The 26395-nt window shown below is 46.8% G+C and overlaps 1 protein-coding gene across 1 annotated transcript; it reads right to left on the reverse strand.

Moving 5' to 3' along the window:
• Positions 1-475: 475 nt before the first annotated feature.
• Positions 476-20978, reverse strand: Nmdyn-d7 (nucleoside diphosphate kinase homolog 7). The gene is made up of 12 exons (XM_077696767.1): positions 20933-20978; positions 20007-20113; positions 16216-16382; positions 14475-14627; positions 12349-12472; positions 10867-10914; positions 8719-8821; positions 7693-7757; positions 4587-4655; positions 3895-4005; positions 2056-2163; positions 476-708 (listed from the first exon to the last, which is right to left on the reverse strand). Coding segments are annotated over exons 1-12 (1107 nt in total). The 5' UTR covers positions 20934-20978; the 3' UTR covers positions 476-657.
• Positions 20979-26395: the final 5417 nt, after the last annotated feature.

A 26395-nucleotide genomic window follows, 5' to 3' on the forward strand; every position in this document is an offset into this window, starting at 1 on the left:
GGGGTCTTAGCGACTAGGCCACTCAGGCCAAGGGAGTCGACTGTATCAGGTCACATGTGCGAAGAGACTCGTTGGTGGCTTCCCAACGCGAAAACATTTTTTTCGCCAACTCCACATACGGACGCGACGACACGACAGCCGGATTGCGCGGCGAGCTGTTTCCCGGAAAAGTCACCGATAGGACCACGTGCACGTGCATGAGCCGTCACAGGTTCACACACTGTTCGGTTGTGATGCAACTCACCGCGCGGTACATGCAGAGTCGTACCGAATGCGACGTCCAGCAAGCGACACTGAGTGGTTAGCCGGTGGTGCGGCTCGCCAACTTCGGATCCGTCCACAGTACTCGTAATGCCTCAACCGTTGAAGGAGTGTGTAATGTTCCCCTTTGAACAAGTGTGGGTTCTTGATAGGAATCACAGAGTAAAAAGAGGCGCTCAATGAAAGGTAAGTAAGCAGGAGTGGAGTAATGTATTATTAAAGTGAGAAACACCTTGAGTAGCTCTTCGTATTCAATTGCTATATATAGTGTATTTGGTACAAGAACAGACGGAGCGGTCAGTTTGTGCTTGCAAGTAACTTCGTTGAATTATTTCACACTCGAATGTTTTGGTCCGTTGCGCAGATGTATTTTCTCCAAATGCCCGAACGAAGTGTTTATTTTTGCTCGTGACCTTCACGTTCTTCCAGCAAGAAAAAGAACTCCACCTAGAAGAAAAACACATAAAAAGGATAGAAGATGAGTGAGTGCAAGTGCTAAAGAATATCAGAGTTGACAACTAGGCCGAAAAACGATATACGCAGGCTTAGATTGGAGTGTATAGCACTAAGCACGGATGTAACCGTGAGCTGATTAACAAACACCCGCCAATTACAGTGATCTTGGTAATGCAAACTCAGAGGGGGGCGGGGAAAACAAATGGATCAGTATTTACAGAAATATTACGCAATTAAATTTGAATTAAGACTGCCGTATTTGTTTGTCTGCTTGCTCTTTCATAAATGGATTTTTTTTTTTCGCGTGCTTTTCAGCTAACGCTATGCGATGAAAAAAGTTTGAGGACCCCAACTCTCGCTCAGGATTTGTCACTGGGCAGACCGAAAGCACTGCAAACGTAAAACTCTCGGCAAATCTTCTATTTCGCCGTTTCTGGGAGGACGTTCACTGCGCTAACAGTTGTAAGGCACAAACGCAGCTGACAGCGCCTATACGCCCTCTTCAAAACCGGTAAAGTGCTGAGCTCGGAATGCAGCGATTATTCGAGCCCGATCAACGCACTTCTGCCGCTCGCTACCTGTCCCTCGCCTTCACCGTCATCGTGAATGGCGGTTCCTTGAAGAGTAGACTCACGGTAACTTCCTATCTGGTAACTGTAAAACAAATACCAGCGCATTGTTGCCTGTGCCGATATAACAATCGAGATCCACATCCCGCATTGCCTACGCATATCTACGAAACCATGCACCGTGAGGAACGTGTTACCAGGAATTCGATCTCTTAAAGGGACCCTGCAACACTTTTTTCAACTTTTTTGAAATCTTAAATGCCTGCAGAACGTAGTCACCCAACACACCCAGTATTTAGATTAGGGGGTCGCAAAGTACCGCAGCCAAAAATTACTTACCTATGCCCATCACTTAACTTGTAAACCCGCTCGAAAGATTTTTCTCTTTTCCGGTCTTGACGTTCTTCGAGCACCACAATTACGTCACTGAGGCCATGTAGCGGCTGTTGGCCGGTTTTCCTTCAGTTGCAGCAATGAACGCTTTTCAACAGCAACTTTCAAAATAAAGCCGCAAATACAAAGCAAAAACGTAAGGCGCATCTGGTGCGCCGAGCAAATCACGCAGTGCCGCTCCGTGCTGGCGATAACTGTAGCTTTCGCAGTGCTTCCAGACGCGAAGGAAAGAGTGAAATAGTTTATCTAAAGTGTTGCAGGGTCCTTTTAATGGCGCCTATCAGCGACTTGACGTCTGCTTCTCCTCGCCGCACGAGGACCCGGGTTCTTAGTGATGGACAGAGCACTGCAACCGTCCCCGCTGTGCACACGATACCTCAATGCGGGAGTCCTCGGGGACGTCGGTGCAGTGTACTGCGTTCCTGTGCTGGTCCCTTCCAGCTTGGGCTCGCAGGGAACCCGGGTACAGCTTTCTCGCGAGCACCTGCCGATAGAACGGCGACGGGAAAACGAGGCAATTATCGATCCGTTAATTGAACGTCTTCACACTATGATTTATGTTTCCCGTGCCGGGGTTAAAGGCCCAGGGTTATAACCCCAGGCCTATAGACTAGGTACAGTCTTTGTCAAAATTTTGTGGGCCAAGCCGGAAACGCGCAGGCCGCGAAAAATTCAATGTACAAGCTTGCGTCCCGAGCGAGGCTGAAACTTTTTATGCAGGAAAGCTAGCGGAAACACCTTTCTTTCTTGCTGCCTTAAAATATCTTTTGCCACACTTAAAGGTAAAGCCGATTCTTTGAATTATTTGTGGTTGACAAGGCTTACAGGATTGGCCCACAATTTTTTTACAAAGGGTGTACCTGCGATTTTGTCTCAATTGCGATTAGATCACGCCACACGACCATTATGTGGCGGTGTGGACGGTACAACGTCATCTTCCAGATGCTCATGAACATTTTCCGGCTTGCGACGTGCTTTGCTTCCCTTCCATCTCACTTCATACGCAAATTTACGATGTGCGATTCGCTTGTTTTCTGTACGCTTTGTTGATGCTGGAAGTCTACTGGGACAGAAATTTCCTTTGGCAATAAGGCGGGTGTGGCGGCTGCCTGTCCCGTCCTTGGCAAAGAAATAGAAGAGGAATGTGCAGGCAGTGTGAACTATATTTTATAGGAGACTCAACCTACACGGCGCGCGCCACCTGAACAAACAATTTCCATGAATCGGCTGCTTGGAAAATGGCGGCCTGATGCATGCATGGCTCGCCCCGCCGTGCCAAAACACTTGCATGGGTTGCGTACCAAAAATAAACGAAGCTCAACAAGGAACCAGCATCTAGTGAAACTTCCATCGTGCTTCCAAGCTTTACACATCAGGGCGGGAGGGACTCCGGCTCAAGCCGCATATTAACCCTTCCTTGTTTCTGGGCTATCTTATTAAGATATATGTCCTGGGCATCTGCGCGTCCAATTATAGAAATCCGGTGAAGCTATCCCTCCTCATCCAGTCCCTCCCTTCAGTGAGGCGTCAGATGAAATTACTTCCCGCTGCACCAACGGACGTTATCCGTTTCCTACTGCGACCTCGGGTAACGTTTTTAGCACTATGTAACAACTGCCAGTACGATGTCAAGGGATGCCATTTCCTTACACTTCATCGCCTGTTGTACTGAATTTTATGCGAGATTTAATTCTCGTTCTTGACGTCCGGGCCTCCGGGGATCTTGAATATGCCCGAATACAAAACGTTGACCGAACGTCTCCCCGCTCTTCACGCCGTCAGAATTCGTTTCCGTCCAAAAGTATTTTCTTTTTCTAGTTCGAAACATTTTCTTGTAGTCGTAATCTGACGCCACAGAACAAAAATTGTGTCAAAGTCTTGGGAAATATAACAATAAAAGTAAATACTGTAAAAGAGCATCCGTCCCAGTAAAGTGATAGCGCAGCGTTGGAAACATTGCACAGGTGTTCCGCAAGGATTTGTTGTTGCCTTCATGCTGTTCCAGCAGTCGCTCTTGATCCCGCTCAGACTATCTGACGTCGGGACAGGAACTATGGTACGAGCCACGCTGGCGCTGCACGTTCCGAATGCAGACGCCCACGACAAAACCCACGACAACAACCGCTGTGATGTTTTGCACATTCAGATAAAACATAATGACACAACAGTGAGAGGGCAGAGATAGAGAGAGAACAATTTTCATCCGCATCCTCACAGGATCTGCTGGGCCTACGAGCTCCTTGAAGTCTAGAGCGCATCTTGAGGGATCCGGGCCCCTCACCTCCAGGGCGAGGCATGGTCCGCAGCATAGCTGCTGCACCATGTTCTGCAAAAGGAAAGGAGGAGAGGGACGAGGAGGGGGAGAGGAAAAACAAGACAGCACTGGGAAATCGACAAATAAATAAAATTACGAGAAGGGGGAACTGGCTCTAAAGAACAGCAAAGTTGATGGCTTCGCTCGATTTACTTGAGCCGTCAGGTAACACGAACCGGAGGAGCTTTCATAGACTTGAATACAGGACGCACGAAGTGGCGACAGAGCGTGTGTTTTAAATAAACGCAACATAAAACTGAGGCCACTTTACAGTTTTAGTAAACTGTTTTACTACTACTCTACTGGGATTTTTTTTTCCGTGTTCCTCTCTGACTGAAGGATTTCATGTAGTTAGATTGAATTCGTCACGGAAAGTAGCAATTAAACTGCTTTACAACGACTGTAGAAGCCATGTAACCATTCCTTTTCAAAACACGGAGAAATGTGACAGATTAGATTTTCGCGGCGTGCAGCTGGCGATTACGGACGACTCGGCCAAGAACTTTCCCTGTGAAAGAACGAATTCTTTTGCGGGGCCCTCCATGCACCCCAAGAGTAGATTTTCAGAGACACACACGCTCACATAAACTTACGGTGTAGTTGGGAACGACGCCTTTGTATACCAGGAGGAACTCTTCGGCTTTTGCGCAGTCGAGGTGAAACTGCGGAAGAAAAAAAAAACACACACACACACACAAAAAAAAAAAAAAACACACAGATATCGTGCAGTACTCAGAGACGGCGGCACACGAAGGAAACCAATATTGAAATGATAACCCCAAATAGTAGTCGTTCCTCGCTAAAGAAGTTCCGGGCCATCTCCATGAAACAGAGGGAGGAGCGAAGCATGTAGTGTATAAGTTCAAAGATTGCAAGTCTCTCTCGTGCCCCACGGCGAGCGCTGATTGGGCGCCGGAGAAGCGCCGGTGGTAGGAGCAGTGCAATGCCCGCGCATCGCCCTGGGGGCTCGCCGTGGGTGAACAACGAGACTCCGGCACAAGGTAAGTATGACTTTTCTTGCTTCAACCGACTACCCGACCCGATCAGGCCTAGCGTCGAGAGCCGGTTAGTATTTGAGTGTTGCACAAATTATAACCCGTCTGCAAACAGCTTCTGCTTGTGCTTGACTATTGCCTAAGCGGACAGGGAGCGTTCCTCAAATCTTTCAATCATGTATAGTTTACTTTTAACCGGTTTTATCCCTTATACACTTTTTACTACGCGTTACATTCTAGCGCGAGGCGTTAGAAAAAGAGTGTCCCGCTGTTTTAGTACCGTGAATACATGAAATGATGACGACGACAGGAGACGCGACAGCCCGAGCCCCTAAAGGGGTTTCGCCCCTAAAATAGCAGGTGATTGGACTAAAACGATCATCTCCCGGCGAATTCGCGTACGCGAGGAAAGCAGACATGCGCCCTCTCAAAAGGTAAAATGAGTCGAATTGTGTGACAATACACGATGAGCCTTCGGTTCATTGTATTTTTACTCAGCTGAGTGGAACACTGTTGTCATACAAACAATTTCCTTGACAGCTTACATTGGCGTGCGCACGTGCGAGATGATCGGAGAAATATGGTCAATTAAGCACCGAAGTGGTAGCAGCTGTGACGACAACGGTCACCTAACATTTCTGGACGACTAATGCGGTTTGTGGTGGACTTTGTGCTAAATATAGATTCCCCACGTTAGCTCACAGTCGGAGCCCTTAATCACGCAAAAAAAAAACCAAAGCTGTTTTAGGACCGAAACACCGTCCAAGCCGCTTTAAATTTTTGCGCAAGTGCATGCGTGTCTGCTTGTGTGCATGGTCTCTTGCAGGCTATTTGTAAAGATCTAAACACTTGTTGTCAATATAATTAACGGGAATCATATTTTGACGCCACGAGTGCGTTGTTGGCTTCACGACACGGCAACAAAGCTTTGCAATGAAGCCTTTGCAATGAAAAGAAAAGGCTTACGAAGAAAAGCTTTGCAATGAAAAGGAAAGGTTTACGAAGAAGCCGATTGTTTTGCGTGTTTGTTTGTCTGCAGCTCTGTAACTGTAACGTAGATCTGGAACTGACGCTATTCCATTTACCGAAACTGTCTGCATAGTCACCTGGTGGAAACAAAAAAATGTAGAGACGCCCCGGTGAACGGTGATAGTTGTCGAATGAATGCGTGTGCAACTTCGCTATGCACCAAGCCCCCTTAAAGTTGGCTTCACCACTACAGCAAAATGCATTACCGGGGACGCACTTTCCAGGGGAAGCGTAAGACGTCTGATGGAACTAGAACCTTTTATTAAATATTTCCCCTGTATCCCTACGGAGCGCTATTCGGTGTGCCTTGGCTACTATACAAAAATGTACTGCTGGAAAGACATTGTTTTCACGGGCAGCACAAGGAGTCATATATGAAAGTATAAGGGCCCTAGCGGCTTGATTAAATAAGAACTCATGTATTCCCATAAAGTGCTATACAATGAGCACTTTTAAAGTCGGCTTCACAACTACACACGGATGCATAGCTGGGGAAACATTCTAGGGCATTCTAGACGGTTTTGTATGAAAGCTAAAATGACCAAGGCGTTTTATCAACAGCATTTTCTTTATGGGGTAAGAGGGTCACACACCAAGCATCATAGACAGACAGACGGCTTTCTCCACTGAGTTCACATAGAAATACTAACGAGCTGCCCGCTATAACAATCGCAATTCGGTCTGGTGCCGTGCAGTCAAGAGCCCTGTCGCACTCAGAGTCCTTGCAGCTCACATTCTCCTGATTTCTGTGGTTAGTCTAACAGATGTGAGAGATGCCAGATAGCATCAGGGCATTTGCTGCGACTTCAGTGTACGTGTTGCTGTAGCTCAGTGTTTATCGGTGGCAGAGTCTTCAATCTCGGAGTACGCTAACCATGTTATGAGGACGTTTTATCTGCTGTCTCCATTTAAGGTCTCCCATTTTGCTAATTCCTCTACGAGGTCACTGTATCATTATACTTTTAACATTTTGTAAGAAAATGAGTCCCTTTGATTTCACTACATTTGAAACAAACGTGTTTCACGCATGTGACGGTCTTCTCTAAAAGTTTTGGCGGGACTCGTCTTTCCTGGGCTAAAACGTCTGTCTGTCTGTCTTTCTGTCTGTCTGCTCGTCTGGCTTTTCCCTCGATCCAGAGTCAAAACGTTTCAAAGGCACCAATCTGGAAAGACACTTCATACTCGTCAGCATTGTTCAGCAAAAAAGAAGACATATGCATATTTGAGGCAAAACGTCAATACATCAATGGTATTTACAGTGTTCTTTTAATCAGAATACGTTGCTGATTAATTTTTGCGACACCAAATAAAAATGTTTGCGCTGAAAAAAAAATATTTTGACCACAACGTACAAAGAGAGCATGTGACGAGTTTGGACCTCGTGACGTCGTTCCAAATTCCACAATGACGAAAGGTTCCAATAGATGGCGTGCGAGCAGTGGACCGCGCGATAATTGGATTGATTTTAGCGAACCTCCTTCGTGGTGTTCGTGGGAGGAGCAAAACGGGAGGGGGTAGAGCACGAGAGGTGGGAGGGGGAGAGAAGGGCGGAAGAACAGTATCGTCTTTCGACGACGTTTGCAGCGAACTGAGCTGATACGCCGCCATTTTCTTTCTACGCATGCAAAGGGAAACAGCGTCTATGTTCTCCCGTGCTTTCACTCTGGACACTTACCATCTCCAGTGCTGTGACCTCAAAACCTGAGTTCAGTATCTTTCCCAGCACCTTGCTGACGTTCCCTGAAGTGGAAAAAAAGAGCAAAGCAAGACCCAGGCACGCAGCAGCATGAGTGAGATTCACAAACATTAATTATTTCCGAAACTATATTACGCCATGCCAGGCAAAGCCTGCGCGTCGGCTAAAAAAAAAAATTCACGCATCTCCACGAAGTGAATCATGACGAGTGGGCGAAGCACTGGGGATCGTTCTCACCGTAAATTACCCGCGAGAGAGCTTACTGGTGGTAAAACGATTTCCAATCCAATCCAATCCAATTAAATTTAATCTATTTCAATCCAATCCAAATCCAATTCAATCTAATCCAATGCTCCTCGCGCATGCGCAGCAGGGCTCTCCCCCCCCCCCCCCCCCCCTCTCTCTCTCTCTCTCTCTCTCTCTCTCTCTCTCTCTCTCTCTCTCTCTCTCTCTCTCTCTCTCTCTCTCACCTTTTGTGAACATTTTGTTTCGTCCTTGTTAACATTTTGTGAACCTTTTGTTCACAGATGTTTCGGTTTACACGGTGCTGTGCCGTGAGCACGGACGCCGGACAAGCCTCGGCTTTAAGGTGCTTCGCCCTAAAAAATAAAAGAAAAGCGTGACGTACCGCCGAGCGCAGCCAATGGCTGAGCGCACCTTGAACCTTGCCCTGTTTCTCTAGGTGGTCCTGCGCCTGGTCGCTGACGTCACAGCTTCCACAGTGCTTCGGAGGCGCGATGAGAGTGTAAGAGCGCCAGGCCTTATTGCTGGGTGTTTTTAATGAACGATAACTCGGCCAATACTCCACGCTTCTAAACCATTTTTGTGGCAGGACGCTCCTTGGATAGTACTCCAGCGAATGCGCACGGAACTCTGTTTAGGGCCCCTTTAACAGATGTTAAAATGTTAGATCATGCGCGACTTTATCTAGTGAGAAAAGTTAAAGCGGAAGCGCTTGTTTGACGTGTCCGGTTACCATGGTGTACACGCATGCAGTGTACATACCGTCTTTGAATACGTGCGGCTTGATGACGCAGCACGTGGTCTTATCGAAAACGGCTGTGTTGCAGTGGCGCCCAATGCGGCCCTCGAAGAACAGAGACGATTCCTGCGTGTAAAAAGAAAAGCAAAGTTTTGCGGGTGGGTAGAGTGAACTGTTTAAGCAGTTCGATTTATTTCTGAATAACGTTACTGTGAACGAAAATTTAAACATTAAGCGCCGACTGCTTGTAGCAGGGGCGTAGAGGGAGGGGGGGTGGGGGGTATGGGGCTTCATCCCCACCCCCCCCCTTCCCCACCCCCGAAATTTGTCGCGCTGTCATGCACGTTGACCAAGGCAACCACCTGCGCCGGAAATCATCCCAGAATTTTGTCTAGAATCCCAGGAATCCTGTCCGGGAAGTGCACCTTGGTGGACCGTTTCCCTCCTGGCATGCCTAACTCTTATGCAAGGTCTTCATCCATGGGATCACGAAACATTCTAGCGGGAGGCGTTGGAAAAAGAGTATCCCGTTGTGTTCTTTTAGTACGCCCTACGTTCTAGTGCGAGGCGCTGGAAAACGAGTTTCCCGACCCGAGCCCCAACCCGAGCCCCTAAGGTGCTTCTCCCCTAAAATGCTCGCTATTTACGTTGAATGTCAGGAACAACATAGTATTTTTAATGTATGTAGTGTCGCTAATTAGTGCCCCGTGACGCCACGAGAGGAACGTGAGGTGGCACGGAAAAGTGGCGTAAAAATTATTAAGCTTTAGTGTATGACAGCTGCATCTTACCGGTACTCACCTATGGGGCAGAAACTTGGAGGCTCAACCCGCCGCGGTGGCTCAGTGGCTAAGGCGTTGCGCTGCTGAGCACGAGGTCGCGGGTTCGAATCCCGGCCGCGGCGGCCGCTTTTCTGATGGAGGCGAAAAGCAAAAACGCCCGTGTGTACGAGATTTCGGCGCACGTTAAAGATCCCCAGGTGATCAAAATTAATCCGGAGCCCTCCACTACGGCGCGCCTCATCGCCTGCGTTGCGTCGGCGCGTTAAACCCCCACAATCAATCAATCAATCAACTTGGAGGCTCACTAAGAGGGTTCAACTTAAATTGAGAACGACTCAGCGGGCAATGGAGCGGAAAATGATAGGTGTAACATTAAGGGACAAGAAGAGAGCGGAGTGGGTCAGGGAGAAAACTGGTGTTTAAGACATATTAGTAGAAATTAAGAAAATTAAATGGAAGTGGGCAGGGCATGTAATGCGAAGGCAAGATAACCGCTGGTCATTAAGGGTAACAGAGCGGATCCCTAGAGAAGGCAAGCGATGCAGGGGGCGGCAGAAAGTTAGATGGGCAGACGAGATCAAGAAGTTTGCGATATAAATTGGTCACAGTTGGCAGAGGACCGAGCTAATTGGAGAATCATGGGAGAGGCCTTTGCCCTGCAGTGGGCGTAGATAGGCTGGTGATGATGATGATGAGGCAATCCTCAAAATTCTGTTGCGTGCATGCACTTCCTATATTTTACTGATATTAAAAATACTATGTTGTTCCTGAAATTCGCCGTAACAGTTAAAAGTTCTGATTTAGCATTCGGTTTGTTTTCGTTTGCGCTTGTTTTATTTCCGTGGCGCTGGCACTTTGCCCTGTACACTAAAATAACTCTAGCTCCATACAGCTCGCGCAACTGTCGTAAAGCTTTTTAACAATGGCGTTATGTGACGTAGCGACCACCTGATTTACATGAAGCACTATTTTTTACGTCTATACATCTTACGGTGCGACTCATGCGTTAGGACTCAGTCGTCTGAACATGGTATTACTTGTGGGTCCACCACGACGCAACCTACGCCTTACTTGAAGTTGCTATGTAGCAATGATACATGCAGTAACTCACCATTTATTAGTTTACGTTTTTTTTTAGGGGGGTGGGGGAGGTACTTTTCGTCACTGCAGCATGCAGTGATTCATTTCGCGGATGTAACGTTTATCCTGGTTGAGTGTGTAATGCTGGTCAAAATAGTTTTAAAGCACTCTTGCATTTTGTTTTTCAACAAAATAATAGCGTGTGCATCGGATTCCGCGCTTATCTTGTTTCCTTAAAGCAAATTGCACCTTACAGAATGGTTCCGCGTATATTTGGTGAATTTCGTTGTAGTAGGATAAAATACTCACTTTTTCGGCGTATCTGTTGTTCTTGGAAATCCTGCACAAATTCTTCAACTTGTCTGCAGAGTTAAAAATGAAGTAACGCATGAGTGCGCGTAAAATCGTTTTGGAGGCACTGGAGATTCACAACACGATTGGTTTGGTGTTTTGCGGTTGCGGCTATTATATAAGGCGAAATATAAAAATGTCCACATGCATACGAGATCACGTAGGAATCCCAAGACATTTGAATTGATCGATGGCCTCTACCGCAGCACGTTCCAAGAACACGACACACACTGCAGTAGTTGAAGGAATAAAATCGCTGACATAACTGCAATTCAATCATTTAAATCATTTAAAATTAATCTCTATTTCATGCAAGAACATATTTGATAGGTGACGCACACAGTAATATATATATATATATATATATATATATATATCATGATGAAGCTTATTGGTAGAACGGCAGCAGGGCGTAAAACCGCAGAGAGGTTTAGCTGAGGTCCGAAGGAGCTCTGTCGAGCGCGCTCGGCTCTCGTGCAAACACACTGATGATGGTAAGGTGATGATGATCTTGTGGTTCGCGATGATGATTATGCAGGTCGCATGAGTGTAATATGCTCCGCTGCCTGTTCCTCCCTCCCACTTCACTGCTATTGTGTAGCGCTGGTGGCGCTACGTCGATGGTGGCTGCTGTACTCATTAATTACAAAACACACACACACACAATATATATATTTATATATATATATATATATATATATATATATATATATATATATATATATATATATATATAGTTAAGAAAAAAGGTTCCTGGCTATGAGGTTAGCTGTACGATAGAGAAGTCAAACTGAAAAACATAACATTTATTCTAACGTTTCGACCGGGGGCCGGTCTTTTTCAAAGACTGGCGTTGTTTTAAGGGCCATTAAAGAGTGAACTCGACGAATTTGTCATTTAATCTTCCGTTTGACTATATATATGTGAAGGGAGCATAGGCAGTCAGCTTATATCTGTTAGCTTATGCACGGTTATTTTTGGCCTTGTTTTACGTTCAGGCGCGACCTCTACGGGACGAATACGAGCTATGAATATACTAAATGTTGCCTGCATAAACTTGCATGCATGTTGCCAGAACTGGCCTAGGCCACGCACATATTGTACTGATATAAGCAAGGCGAAAGAAAAGCAGCACTATCGAGCCTGGTGTTTATGTATTCTCAGAAAGAAATAGTGCAGTTAGCCGAATGTACTCGAGAGGCACGTATGTTTTTTGGGTTCAGAATTTTACCCGATGAAGCGACTAACTCCGTTCACAAGTCCATTAAGTGCATACCACTCGCATCGCGAAAGTTGTCGGGTCTGTGACTAACTCCGTTCACAAGTCCATTAAGTGCATACCACTCGCATCACAAAAATGGTCGGGTCTCCCTTTTCTTATACTCGCTAATCCTGCAGTATACCCTTCGTACACGCGTTTGCGAGCAAATGACGAGCAACCACGCCTTTCTCGTCCAAGTTGTCGCCATCTTTCGTGTCCAGCTGGCTCTTGATGCGGGCAAGGACCCTTTCGCCCAGAAGCTGGAAGCAGATGACCGGACCCTCCAGGATGCCAGCCTCATCTCTGCAACAAACAACCAAAAACCGGAGCGGGAGAGGTGTCCTAAGCCAGCGTAGTATATATTTTTACTAAAGGCGATAGTTTATCTTGGGCTACTTAAACGCAGAAATTTTGATCGGTCTGTCTGTCTGTCTGTCCGTCTGTCCGTCCGTCCGTCCGTCCATCCATCTGTCTGTCTGTCTGTCTGTCTGTCTGTCTGTCTGTCTGTCTGTCTGTCTGTCTGTCTGTCTGTCTGTCTGTCTGTCTGTGATTCAGACACCCCGCCAAAGTGAAACAGGATATTCGCAATAGTCTTACATAGCCACGGCCAAATCTAAATGTCTAAGTCCGGTGTCAATGTTCATACTTGTCAACATTTCTGAACAACAAGTCATTATGCAAATATGAGGCAGGAAATCAATAATACATAAGTGATATTTGTAGTGTTCCTTTATTAAAAAATCATGGATGCTTGGTTTTTGCGATAGCAAAGGAAATACTGTATACATCAACTGCAGAAAACCGTAGCGTGGTGTTGCCCGCGCTCCTGGCGGCAATTAAGAAATAAAACGGTAATAGCAACGAAAGGTTCCCCTAGATATGTTCCACGGATCCGTTTGGAAGCTCATGGAGTAGGGCAACGTGGTTCTACAAACGTTATATAGGGTGCCTCGATTCGCGCGCGTCTCCGCCGTACGGCAGCCCTGGCATCGAGGCACCCTACTTGGGGCAGTAGACCGCGGTAAATTTAAATTGACTTGAGCAAACCTTTAGCATGTTATCTTGGGAGGAACGAGACTGGAGAGGAACAGCATGAGAGGGGAGCGGGAAAGAGAAGGGAGGCATTTACTTGACAGGGGCGCCAGTCGACTATCGTTTTTAGTCGACACTTCCAACAAAAGGAGCAGATACGCGGCCATTTTTGTTTTGTTTTGTTCAGCTTGTCCAGCTCGTCTCCCGAACTGTGCTTCAAGACAATCCCGGGGTTCAGCATCCCGCAAATGCACCCGGCTGACCAGCCCAAACAGCCAACAATGAAATTTCGGCGAATAAAGCGCGCGCTTTAAGTTCGGTCTTCACCATTGCTCTACGCAAAGCAAGCATGACGTACTCCACTGCGCACTATTGCAGCGCATATCACGCTTTTGAGTCGAATTGTATGAACGTTGCTGTGAGTCACGTGAGGTGGCTTTGTTGGCGACATGGATTGCTCACTCGCGCGTATCGTGTTGAAGCTGATTGCAACCGAGGGGGCCACGGCTAACCGCGAAACAAGTTTTAGAGGGGAGGGGGAACGGACAAAGAATGATTGATTGATTGTGAGGTTTAACGCGCCGACGCAACGCAGGCAATGAGGCGCGCCGTAGTGGAGGGCTCCGGATTAATTTTGACCACCTGGGGATCTTTATCGTGCGCCGAAATCTCGTACACACGGGCGTTTTTGCTTTTCGCCTCCATCAGAAAAGCGGAAGGGACAAAGAAACTTATTTTGCTTTCTATCAATTTTGTCTATAATTTTGTAATAATTTTCGCAATTACTTGTCTGGTGCAAGTAATGGAATAATTAAGCTCGTGTTGTGTTTCGGACGGCTGCTCTCCCACCAGGGACCAAGCATTTTGTATATACCCTGAGGGAAAACAAAAGCGATAAAAAAAAAAGTCGGAAGATGAAATGAAGCACACCCAGTGCCTTCTGAAGTTTCTCTCCAATTACGAATTTGTGTCTTTCCTTTCTTTCTTTCTTTCTTTCTTTCTTTCTTTCTTTCTTTCTTTCTTTCTTTCTTCTTTCTTTCTTTCTTTCTTTCTTTCTTTCTTTTAACTTGTTTGCTTATTATGTTCTTGTTATCACACCTTTCCCTGCCTGAAATCTCGAGTCGCCATTGACCGGTGACAATAGGGATAATACGTCATTCAGGTTCAGCAACAAAGATTTAAAATCGGAGAAACACCGTAGCAAGCAAATTCCGCAGGCGGACCCCGCGATCTCGGACCGCTAGTGGTGCAGACTCAGACGCCTCGTACTCACACGTCATGCGCGCTGAGCAGCCGGTACTTGTCCACGTCCTGCGCCGTCAGACGGAGCATCAGTGCCTTGCACACCGTGGCCTCCGCGGCCTCGATGGCCGCCCACACGTCCCCCAGGCGTCGCACGCCGGCCGGCTGAACCACCAGCACGGCGCTGCACGCGTGAGCACAGTTGACACGGGGGTGAGCCGATGATCCCCGTTAAGGGTAGAGGTAAAATGCAGATGGAGCGAGAGGATTACACTAACCGATCATTAAAGTGAAATTTCTTCATTCGAAGTGCTCGTGGTCCCCGATTAAACAGCAGATCCTCCCCGATTTTAGGGAAGTATCGCTTGTGACGAAGCCAGTCTACTCTCCCGAATAATTCGTTAACGAAGGTGTATCGTGTACGGCTATTACACGTGTGCAAGTGACCATAATAGTTCTAAAGCATACAGCGGCATCGGAGCAAGATGCACGCACGAAAGGGGAGAGGGAGTGGATTAGTTGTTGTAGCCTGCCCGTACCAACGACAAATTGGCGGACCTGCCACCGAAACAAGCGCCAACGTCACTAAGGAGCCTTGAAGTGCATGTACTGCGCTGTACGACAGTTCCTCAAAGAATGAAGCTTAGTTTGTAGCCGTCAGGAGGTTGTTCAGGAGTGTTTTGTGCGAAATTAGGCGCAGCTTTCGGACTTTGTTGTGCATGTTGTGGTGAAAACGTGGTGCTTCTTGATTCATTACGTGCAAAATATCTTATGCACACAGCTAAATTTATACATTTACTAACATGCGCGACCAAGAGAGAGGTTTTATTTGGTCCATTGGTGCTGCATGCTGTGAGCTGATCGTTTGCGAGAGCGCCGTCGATAACTCACGTCGAAATGTTGTCTCCTCGCGTAACAGTATACGCTGGCAAGTCTGCTCGCGTAACGTTGCGCGAGCAGACGATACTTCTGACGATATCGCAGACGATCAGCACACGAGCACCGGTGGATCAACCAGGACCGCTTTCTTGGTCTGCGCGTGTTAGTAGATGTCCATTAAGCTATGCGCATAAGATATTTTGAACGTAATGCATCAAGAAACACCCAGTTTTCACTACATCACGCACAACAAACTCCGCAAAGCTGCGCCTAATTTCGCGCGAAACACTCCTGAACAGCCTTCTGACCCCTGGATTAATTTGCTGGCGACCGGATTAAATTGGACGGCACTTGACTTAAATTCGCTAACACCTGGAATAAATTAGATGGCGCTATTATGATCTTGGCTGGCGCCTGGAATAAATTGGATGGCGATTGGATTAAACTGAGCGGGAAAACCTGTAGTACCCTGCCACCTCCACATACCACAGCAAAATACAGCAGCTGAGAGTTGATGCTGAACATATTTAATTGCGCACGCGCATTTTGGCTCGCTAAAATGCTTAGAATGTCGTTGTATAGATAAATTCACTTAGAATGCGAATTAATTGGCTTGAAGTTGGGCTCGTTGGTATCGGTGAATACTCGAAGAGCGCTTTTAAACTGCAGGGGACAAACACAGAACGGATCTTTATGTATAGTTGCGTTTTTGTTTGAGAAATACCGTAGATATTATTAAAATTTCATTTGGCTACAATATGTTGTATTCCGTGCGCACTACGAGCCCCAGATATATATCGGCGATATTACTTGCGTTGCTGCGTAAGCTATAGGCAGCCATGGAGAAGAGCTCTCTTGAAGCGTCGTGTTTGGTACTGCACAGCCATACGCACCGTTCGTGCTTGGGCCCGAGGAAGGTGGCAGTCTGCGCGTCGCCGTACCCGACGATGCGCAGGTGTCTCGAGAGCAGAGCCACCACGTTGCCTACGTACAGGTCCCGCAACGAGCAGCTCTCGCACTCGAGGCGACGCAAAAACACGCGCCGTGTCTTCAAGTCAATCTGTGCACGGAACGCCAGCACCACGAGGTATACTATTTGCCCATTTGTTCACCCAACTACGCAAGGGGGCAGTTTCTACAGCGGCGGCGCATATACTCCGGACCCATTCTGAAATAATAGCAAGACAAGTCCGTCTGATTTCGACACCCTCCCGGAGAACGAGGTACGGGGCAGCCTGAGGATTGTGCAACCAGGCCGACCTCTCCGGGGTGGTTCCATCTGACACGGGACGGGCTCTGGACATATCAAGATATTACCCACACTACAGGCTTAGTCGATTAAAACATGCAGCAGCTCACATATTGCTCACAAGAGGACAGTGAGTAGGCAGCAGACATACCCTTTCACTCATTCCGCGCAGTGCCATCGACAATACCCAGATAGATACAAGGACGCCTGTACACGGTGGGAACTATTGGCCGCCTCGCTCGCCGACCAGGGACTTCACATCAGTAACTACCAGCAGTGCGAGGCTGCGCTGCCCAGCCCTGTTAACGAAGTACAAGAAGCGGCCGTCCAATTGGCGGAAGGCGCCGCCACGGACCCAGGGATTTTGGCCGTCTGCTGGCAGCGCCCACACGGAACCCTCCCTCTATAGAGTCGTTTCGCTCACCAAATATGACCAATAAAACTCTCTCTCTCTCTCTCTCTCTCTCTCTCTCTCTCTCTCTCTCTCTCTCTCTCTCTCTCTCTCTCTCTCTCTCTCTCTCTCTCTCTCTCTCTCTCTCTCTCTCTCTCTCTCCGTCTTTACCGTTTGATGCGTCCCACTTTTGGGCATACGAAAATGGCAATAATGAAAGGCCCAAGGACATTATTATTTCATTAATACCATTTATATTGCCCGTAAAAATCTATTCTCCTTAAACCGTTTATGTACAGTAGAGAGTCCAACTTTAAAACGGCTTGGTGCATAGCCCTCTGTTTGGATACATGTGGTTTTGTGTATGCATTTGTTGTAAAAGGGGTCCTAGAGCCTTCCTATTTTCATATACGACCTCTTATACTGCCCCTGGACGAACGAATTTCCAGCAATGCATTTGTGTCAAAAAAGGAAACCAAATTTAAAAGGGCCTGGAGTATTGCGTTTCATGGGAATATATGAGGTCTTCGGAGATATACAGCACCGATAAAAGGAAGTGCCCGATACCCTGATTGACTGACTGACTGATTCATCAACGCTCTGCCAATACTGCAAGACCTAGAGACATGAAACTTCAGGAGTACATTTCTATCAAAGCGTACGGGTTCAATAAAACGAGATTTCCGAAAATTGCACCACTAACAGCGGTGTAATTTAATCAAAGGCGCTAGGGCCGTCATACTTCGAAATTAGACTCCTGACATTGCCTCTGGGAGATTTCTTCAGAGCAATTAATTTGTTAGAAGTGAAGACGACTTCAAAGAGGCTTACTTTATAGCGTTGTTAGCTATACATGAAAACATGAAGTCTCTAAAGCCTTACATTACATACTATCACAACTTTGGAGGTATTCAAATTAATTCCTCAGGGACTTCATATTTCTGTACAAGACATCTTATATTTTTCTTATATCTTATATCTTATATCTTATATCTTATATCTTATAGACATCTTAACTTTTTTTCCAGTAATGAATCTGTTTAAAGTAGAGAATATAAGCTTAGGTTAAGACGTTACATGCATAGCCCTTCCTGCTTTGGTAAAAAGCTGCTTTATGGCGGGTAAAAAACGTCTTCCTAGCAATAAATTTATGTGAAATTGTGAAGCCGACTTCGTAGGTGCTTGGTGTTTAGCAGAGCGGCTTGTAACTCATTTATCCGAAAATTCCTGCTTGGGAGTTTCTGCGATTTCTTTACGTACATTTGTATGCAAGATGTTGTGGGTATTTTATCAGGCGACAATTACATGAAATCTCTCGTTTGTCCGTCCAGAAAGGTCCATTCGAGGCGCTATGTATTGGTCGGAACCGTCATATCAGGAGGTCAGAACACAGAGATAGCCTCCAATGCCCGTTTTATCGCCGTAACACCGTCGCTTGCTCCGAAAGTGCGGGAATATTTCAAGAGCTCTCTATAGCTCCCCTAACGTTGTCGCAATGTGCGCGCGGCTTTGTTGTTGATTCGTAAGCTTGTACGTTTTGTCGCCGGAAGTTATGCTGCAAATTAATTTTTTTTAAAGACGCCAAATTTTCCCGAGAAAAAAAAAGCAACTCAAATTGTAAGCCCACACGTACGAACAATATCAAGCACAGTACAAGGACGCGCTGCCTTTAGTGATGGAAAACTCTCCATAAATGAGCTATCAATACCATCGGCAGTTGTTCGAAGCTGTTTACCAAAGCACACCCACTTCGGAAGATTGGGCAAAATTGGAAAAAAAAAAAAAAAAAAAACAACTCCAGCGTTCGCCGTAACAGTGGCAACACTTGCTCGGAACGAGAAACACACATCAAGCATACGCCCCTCCAACGTAATGTCCAATGATTGTCACTTAAAAAAAAAAGCAAGCTAACACTTATAGCAACAATGGTGGAGTAAAGGTCATTGCGGCAGAGAAGAAGAAGCAAATCGGCTGTAATCGTGAACTCAAATCTTCGTGATGGTCGTGAAGGTTGCGTACAGCTTCGCTACCATCAAGTCTTACGCGTTTATCTGAGCTTCCTTCATTTTTTTAAATACCATAGGTGGTGCAAAAATATCCACAGTTGACTACAGATGGTATTTGGTAACTTTAGTATACCCAGTTATCAATGGTACTACGTCGATAATTTTGCGACCGTCAACAATTTAAGCAAACGAAATTCATATTACTAACTTCAATATATCTGATTATCGGTAGTACTCCGCAGATAAATTTTGCGACACTCAATAATCGATAATACTAATCAACAGATTCGCATTATTAGATTATCAGTATCATTACACGACAGCTTCATTAAAGTGAACTATCGATAGTTGTTGATTACTCACCGATAGCTTTGCATCACTTCTTGTCTGTAGGACTAATGCTTTCTTCGCGACGCTATAAAAAGAGCTCCACATCATCCAGAATACCCGAAACAACTGGATCAAATGGCATGAAACGTCGCCCGTAATTTTTCCCTACACCCAGGCCCTTAAATCGGCAATTAAAATCCAGCTGATGTGCCTTGTCTAGTTAACAATAGTTAGACTTAATCGCAAAATACTTGAGATCTTGCAACATTGCCGTCAACACTACACAATTCGGTTTATTGCCGTGCGGAATTCTTGTCTTTTTTTAAAACATGGTGCATGATCAGTACTTCTAATTTTTTCGAAACTAATGCATATACATCAGCCACATTGTGATAGTGTTCCCTTTCAATTCCCACTTCTGGCCCATCAGGTAACCACAGTACCAAAATACATCGTGCGTTGCATAAAGCTCTTAATTAACCAAGTAATTTTCTAGACTAAAATCAGCCCGCGAAATGAGCGGTTCTAATACTTTATAATTGAGAAAAAAAAAAAAAGAGAAAAATGTGACTAGCCTGTTCGTCTGTGAAGATAGATACATGACTTACAATCTCGATTTGATTTATTTTTCTGGAGTTTATTCTGCTTCCTGATTGCTACCAAAAACACGCAGTTAAATGCGAGGGAATAAAAAAAAACGCCACTTACCATTTCAACTGTGGAATCCCTGGTGAAAAAGTTAAGTATAAAGGTCCTCACGGAGTAGGTGCTCGCGTCATTCCACTCAGCGAGGAAGGAGTACTTCTTTCCCGACACTGGTACAAATAAAGCGGATTGTTAAAAACAAAAAGCTTGTTTAATGTTTACTGGGAATGTTGTAAAGTAGAGAGGGGTGTAGGCGTTCCAAAGCGGCTATGCTCGAAATTTAAGCCACCTTCTCCCCCCCTACAAAGCCATCCCGGATCGGCTCTTTCATGAGAGAATGACCAGAAAATCTCGGCGATAGTTCTTTAGAAGGCTCTGCTGCCAGGCAGCTTGCATGGGGCTATGCAGGGAAGGTAAGATATAAAAGCTCGTAATAATGCGACTTGCAGTTACTGAAGTGCAGTTTAGTACCGAATGCAGTTACTGAACTACACGCGTTACTAAACTTCGTAGTACGCGCGCTTTATTGACGCGTGTCACGTGACAGGTGACGGACTGGCAACAAGGGTGGTACGTGACGCTGCCGTGGTTACCGCGTCTAGACACAGCCTACCGGTCCGTTTATAGCAGACGCCAATCCTCGCATTGTAGCACCGCTGGGGGCAGCAGGGACACGTCGTACCGGTCATATAAAACGGGTAGGCAAAGCAAACGTTATTTTCAGCGTATTTTACAAATGTTCATTTATCACATTCGGTAGTCCCCTTTTCCCTTGCATCTTGCATGGGTATGCGAAATAAGAAAGTACCACGGTTCTCACTTTCTTGCGTGGTTCGTATACACTCGCGCTTAACTCGATGTTTAAAGAGCCTCACAAAAGAAAATAAGTACGGTGCCGGACTTAAAAGCTTCCGTTTCACATGTCTCGCTTTGCTAAACATGACGCAAATCAAAACGAGCAAATCGGAATAAAAAACCTTTACACATACTTTCGAAGTCTCGAGATCGTTGCACACACGAACGGATCCCCACCGAAATCGGGCGTAAAAATAGGACAGGCTCCGTGGATGTTGGCACTGTTGCCAGACGCTCGCCCCAGAACTTGGCGCCGCCGTTAACGCTAGCTGCTCAGTAGATCGATGTAGCGTCAGCGTGCGGCTTGAAACCAAACCACGTGTGTGGAATTCAATCTAGAGGGATTGCGCGCTACAGATCCTTTTAGAGCGCAGCTGTGTTAGGCTAGGTTTCCATACATTTTTCAATGTCCTCGCGTCAGAACTCTCGAGGCTCCACGTGTCTTTGAAGAGGGAGGCGTTCCATAGCACGCGCTTTAACCGGCGGTAGCGAAAGGGGGCGAGCAGAGGCGCAACGCGTAGGGGTCAGATCGAAACCATTCGAAAGCGTAAGATGAAAGCGGATCGCGAAGCAAATCCGAAAGAACGAAACCCTTCGAGAACGGGGGCGGAAGCATATTCTCTCAGGAATTCAAGTGGACATTAATGCTTTCGCATTCAGAACCTTTAAGAAGCGCTTAGGTGTCCCCAGGCTCCTCTGACCGTGGGTTAGTGGCGATGATTCTACCCCCGCGGTCGAAGTCAGTAATTTTAGCGTGAATGTGTCGGGGCCGACAAGAAAGTACTTCACGCGTTCCGTTTTGGAGAAATTTGACTTGCGATGCCCCACAGCGATGTCACAGCGATGCCATAGTACTTGTTTATTTACAAGAGCCTCAACGCACGTCAAGGCACCGGTGGAATAAGTAAAAAAAATCACGCATCTCCACGAAGTGAATCATCCGTGAGAGTGCTTTCTGCTGCTAAAACGATTTCCAATCCAATCCAATTCAATTTAATCCATTTCAATCCAATCCAATCCATTGCTCCTCGCGCACGCGCAGCACGGCTCACCAGGAGCTCTCTCTCTCTCTCTCTCTCTCAACCTTTTGTGAACCTTTCAGTTTGTTCTTGTTAACCTTTTGTGAGCCTTTTGTTCACAGATGTTTCGATTTACACGGTGCCGACAACCCAGCGAACTCGAGTCGGAGCTATAGGCGCCGGACAGCGCCCAGAGGGCGACACAGAGCCCGCGACACCCAGCCCCCCCTTCGGCAGATATGTGCAACACTGGGTCGGTCCCCGCCAGCCGTTACGTCCCTGGGTGGGGAGCGCTCCTCTTTTTATAGCGGGGATGAAGCATATTAGTTGCCCCTTTTGGGTTTAAAACGAAGTAAGAGATTATACAGTAATCCTGCCACATAGTGCAGGTGAATGGAGAAGGATTTATCCGATTGAATTCACGTAGCATATTAGTTGCCCCTTTTGGGTTTAAAACGAAGTAAGAGATTGTACAGTAATCCTGCCACATAGTGCAGGTGAATGGAGAAGGATTTATCCGATGGAATTCAATTCACGTAGCATATTAGTTGCCCCTTTTGGGTTTAAAACGAAGTAAGAGATTGTACAGTAATCCTGCCACATAGTGCAGGTGAATGGAGAAGGATTTATCCGATTGAATTCACGTAGCATATTAGTTGCCCCTTTTGGGTTTAAAACGAAGTAAGAGATTGTACAGTAATCCTGCCACATAGTGCAGGTGAATGGAGAAGGATTTATCCGATTGAATTCACGTAGCATATTAGTTGCCCCTTTTGGGTTTAAAACGAAGTAAGAGATTGTACAGTAATCCTGCCACATAGTGCAGGTGAATGGAGAAGGATTTATCCGATTGAATTCACGTATGAAAATGCATATAAAGGCCGCATAGGCGTGATGCCCAGAAGTGAAACACTTGTACAGCCTGCCTGCGGGCAAAACTTTCTCGAGACCACCATGTTTCCCTTCAAAAGAAAACGTAATTTATATTGTTCAATCCGCAAAATAGGAGGCTTTGTCTACAAATATATCAGACGTTGCTTGACGTTTCCGCGCGAGGTCCATCCATATGAGTGCATTTGCGACTGCAGAACTACTAACTGGACCACATGGATGTTACATATGGGTCTTTGATCCGAATGTGATGCTCCGTACATGTAACAGTATTAAATTCCCATTTGTTTGTGTATAGCGAAAGTTCTGCCGCTAAAAAGTGCCCGCTCCGGCAAGAAACTTTTGGGCTTCCAGGTGTAGCCGAGTACGCCGGCTGTATAAAAACACGCCCCAAAAAAGAAACTCTTCACGAGAAGGCTAGCACAAGAAATTCCATTGGGCGAGGAGGGGAGGGGGGGGGGGGGGGGGGAGACGGGTAGGCAGAACATCTAATAGGCGTATCGGAATAAATTACGGAATATTCATGTTCGGGTATTTATATCTCTCCACGCCAACGGGTCCGGCGTCAGACCTCTTAAAAAAAATTCCCCGCATTTCCCCGAAGGGAAGAATGTGAAAGTGCGAATGCACGAGTTGAATTTGCGCGGTTCGGTAATGTTCGCGAAAGAGAGATCACACACACACACACAACTACAAAGAAAGAAAGATGCATTTATTCACAGACACCTATTTGTGTTGTCGTTGTACTTGATTGCTAGAGCGGATTTCAGCTTTGAAATTTCGTGTCAGTACTCCTTTAAGCAGGTGCATTAGCCCTTCTCACGCCCGATTCTTGGCCAATCCCCCACGTGGGTATGTGCCATGTCAGTGGCCAGGCAGCGCGCGCCCATCTCCCCCCGTTGCCAAGGAAGACGAGGAGATTCCTGGCCAATCCCCCACGTGGGTATGTGCCATGTCAGCGGCCAGGCTGCGCGCGCCCATCTCCACGTGCGCGGACATCGCCGGTGGACGCAGGTTCAGGGTCGCTTAAGAAGTGCATTCGCACTTAAACCAAGGAAGACGAGGAGATTCCTGGCCAATCCCCCACGTGGGTATGTGCCATGTCAGTGGCCAGGCTGCGCGCGCCCATCTCCACGTGCGCGGACATCGCCGGTGGACGCAGGTTCAGGGTCGCTTAAGAAGTGCATTCGCACTTAAAAATGGTAGCGCTTTTATTACCGTCAACACCATTGCAGCAAAAGTCAAGGAAGAAAAATTTAGTTACCCGAGGACACCACTCACCGGTCCGGAGTGACCGCAATCACAACGGATGAGACAAAGAAAGTTTGTCCTGCTCCTCCTACTCCTCCTCCTCCCCGAGCGCGAAAATGTTGTCCTGCGTTCATATATTTCCAACTTTTATTGGGGAACGTCTTATCTCTATTTTTCTTTGTTCTTCAGTGACTTAGACAACAATTTGATTGTTTCTTTTGCAAGAAGATGCGGTGATTTTATGCTATCCAATAGCTTACGAAACATTTGAGAACGTTAACGCCTATAAGTGCCCGCCCCATATGTCTTTGTATGTATTTAATACGGCGATATAAGCACGTGAAATATTAGATAAAGCAGAGTATAGAACCACTGGGTGATAACCTATGCTGCAATAACTGTGTTTGGGGGCCCTATTTGTTACCAAATTTAATGCGCACTTATGTGTATTTACCATCTGCTAACCAGCCTACTAACAAGCTGCTCGTACACCACGGCAGCATGTAATCCGCTCGCTTAGTGTGGGCTTTTCAAGATTAAGTAACCACGCTACGTATCTAAAAAGAGAAGAATCCGCGGGAGAATGCAAAACCTTGAACACACGCTTCCCAGTTGCGTCAACCTACGGCTCGGCAGCAAGACGACAGCATTTTAACGGCGCCCCGTTTTATTTGGAGGCTTCCCCCTTCTATAATAAATTTCTGCTTGACTCCGTTGCACTAAGTACTGAATATACACGCAAATAATGTTGTGACACACGTTTTTGCAAAGTTGCGTTCACGGGCGCTGAAGGCGGTGTACGCCGCGGGATCGACCCAGAGCTGCGCGGGTCTGCCGCGGCTGGCGCTGCGCTCGCCCAGCAAACTTCGCTGTCCAGAGATAAGCGAACGAAACCCCACGTGGCAGCATACTTGGCGAGCGATTGTGGTGTGGGGCATGTAACCCGAGACGTTAGGTTCACTGGCAAGCTATACAGGGAGGAAGCATCTCTCTCTCTAAAACCACCGAACGCCCGAACGCAGCTATCGGTTGGCGGTGCTGCGGACCACGGCAGCAGGGCCGCTTTTGCGAAGGCGCGTGACAGCTTCCACCTCATCCCCCCTATTTTAATAGTGTTTTGCTTGTTTTCAACGCACTTTTTTCAACTATCTGCAGTGACTCTAGTTTGTTTTGTACACGCTACAACCAATCCAATCTGTGTTTGTAATTAAGAGAACGCTGTTACGCAGAATTGTGCCCTTGTGCGTGGCATCAAATGTGCCCAAAGCGTCTTTTGCGCTAAATATTGTTGACATGTATGGACAGTGCCAACGCTGCTACAAAACTTTTAAAAGTTGGTTCGTATACTAAACCGCAGAAGCTGTAGCGAGAGAAGTGTCGTGACAGGAGTTGCGGTTCTATTCAGCCGAAATCAGCATAAAAGAAGGACGGCACGCTAATCAAGCGGTGATAGAAATTTCGGAGATTCGCAACGATATGCTTCACCGCTGTAAAACGCGCAAATTTAAGTCACCTGCGGTGTATGCACTTGGGCTATCCAAATGACACTTCGGCTGCGCAAGCAAGCTTTGTTGCAGTGTTCCTTCACTTGTGGCAAAGCTAGCTTGAAAGGAGAGAAAGGTGAAAAAGACGGAGCGAATACAGCCATCGGAGTGCAACGGAATAATTAGACGCATGGTTGAAAGAATACTTAGACGTTACAGAGATGTCACACACAACTATTAAAAGCGGCAGTGTAAATGCGAACCAAAAGGAGTATGCTGTAAAACGAGATGACAGTTGTTGCAACCGTGTCATCCCAGCGCTGACACTAGTTGTTGCAACTTGTGGGGGCACCCGATCCGAGCTCCGTGACCTCCGACATACGAGTGGTAGCGTGTATGATGCGAGCGGCCAGCCGCTGTTGCAGCCCTGAAGAAGTCCAGGAGCCGTAGGCTAACGTAACTGTTTACTTCATAGCGAGAGGTGAGCCGAAGCCAAAGAACAATACCCCGACGGGCGAGGTTACAATACAGGACTCGAGCAGAGTGACAGCATGGATTCGCTGCTCAAACAGGAATGGGTTACAGCGCTTGGGCGGCTTCTATTTATACCCAAAAGCCGTACCGGTAAAAACAGCCTTCCCTCTACATTTTGCGCACGCTACGCTCTTGACAGACACACACAACGCTCTTTCCAGAGTTCGTAAGCAGTCGGTAGCTTCGGCGCACGTTGAGTCCGAGAGAGGGGAGAGAGGAGGACTCCGCTGAGATCGCGGGGCCTCTGTGTCCTTGGGACGGGTCTCGACGTGCCACTGGCAACCGCCGGAGTTTGAAGCGCGTTGAAAGCGAGGCGTCTGACCAGAGCCACCTATAGTTCATACCACAAGCTAGGTGCAGCACTGTGGAGGCTGCATTTTAGTCAACAGTGCGCCCACTGAGGGCGCCTAACTCGCCG

This window comes from Haemaphysalis longicornis, unplaced genomic scaffold, assembly GCF_048455015.1.
Source record: "Haemaphysalis longicornis isolate Haplotype H1 unplaced genomic scaffold, Haemaphysalis longicornis Haplotype H1 scaffold_2, whole genome shotgun sequence".
Classification (NCBI taxonomy): domain Eukaryota; kingdom Metazoa; phylum Arthropoda; class Arachnida; order Ixodida; family Ixodidae; genus Haemaphysalis; species Haemaphysalis longicornis.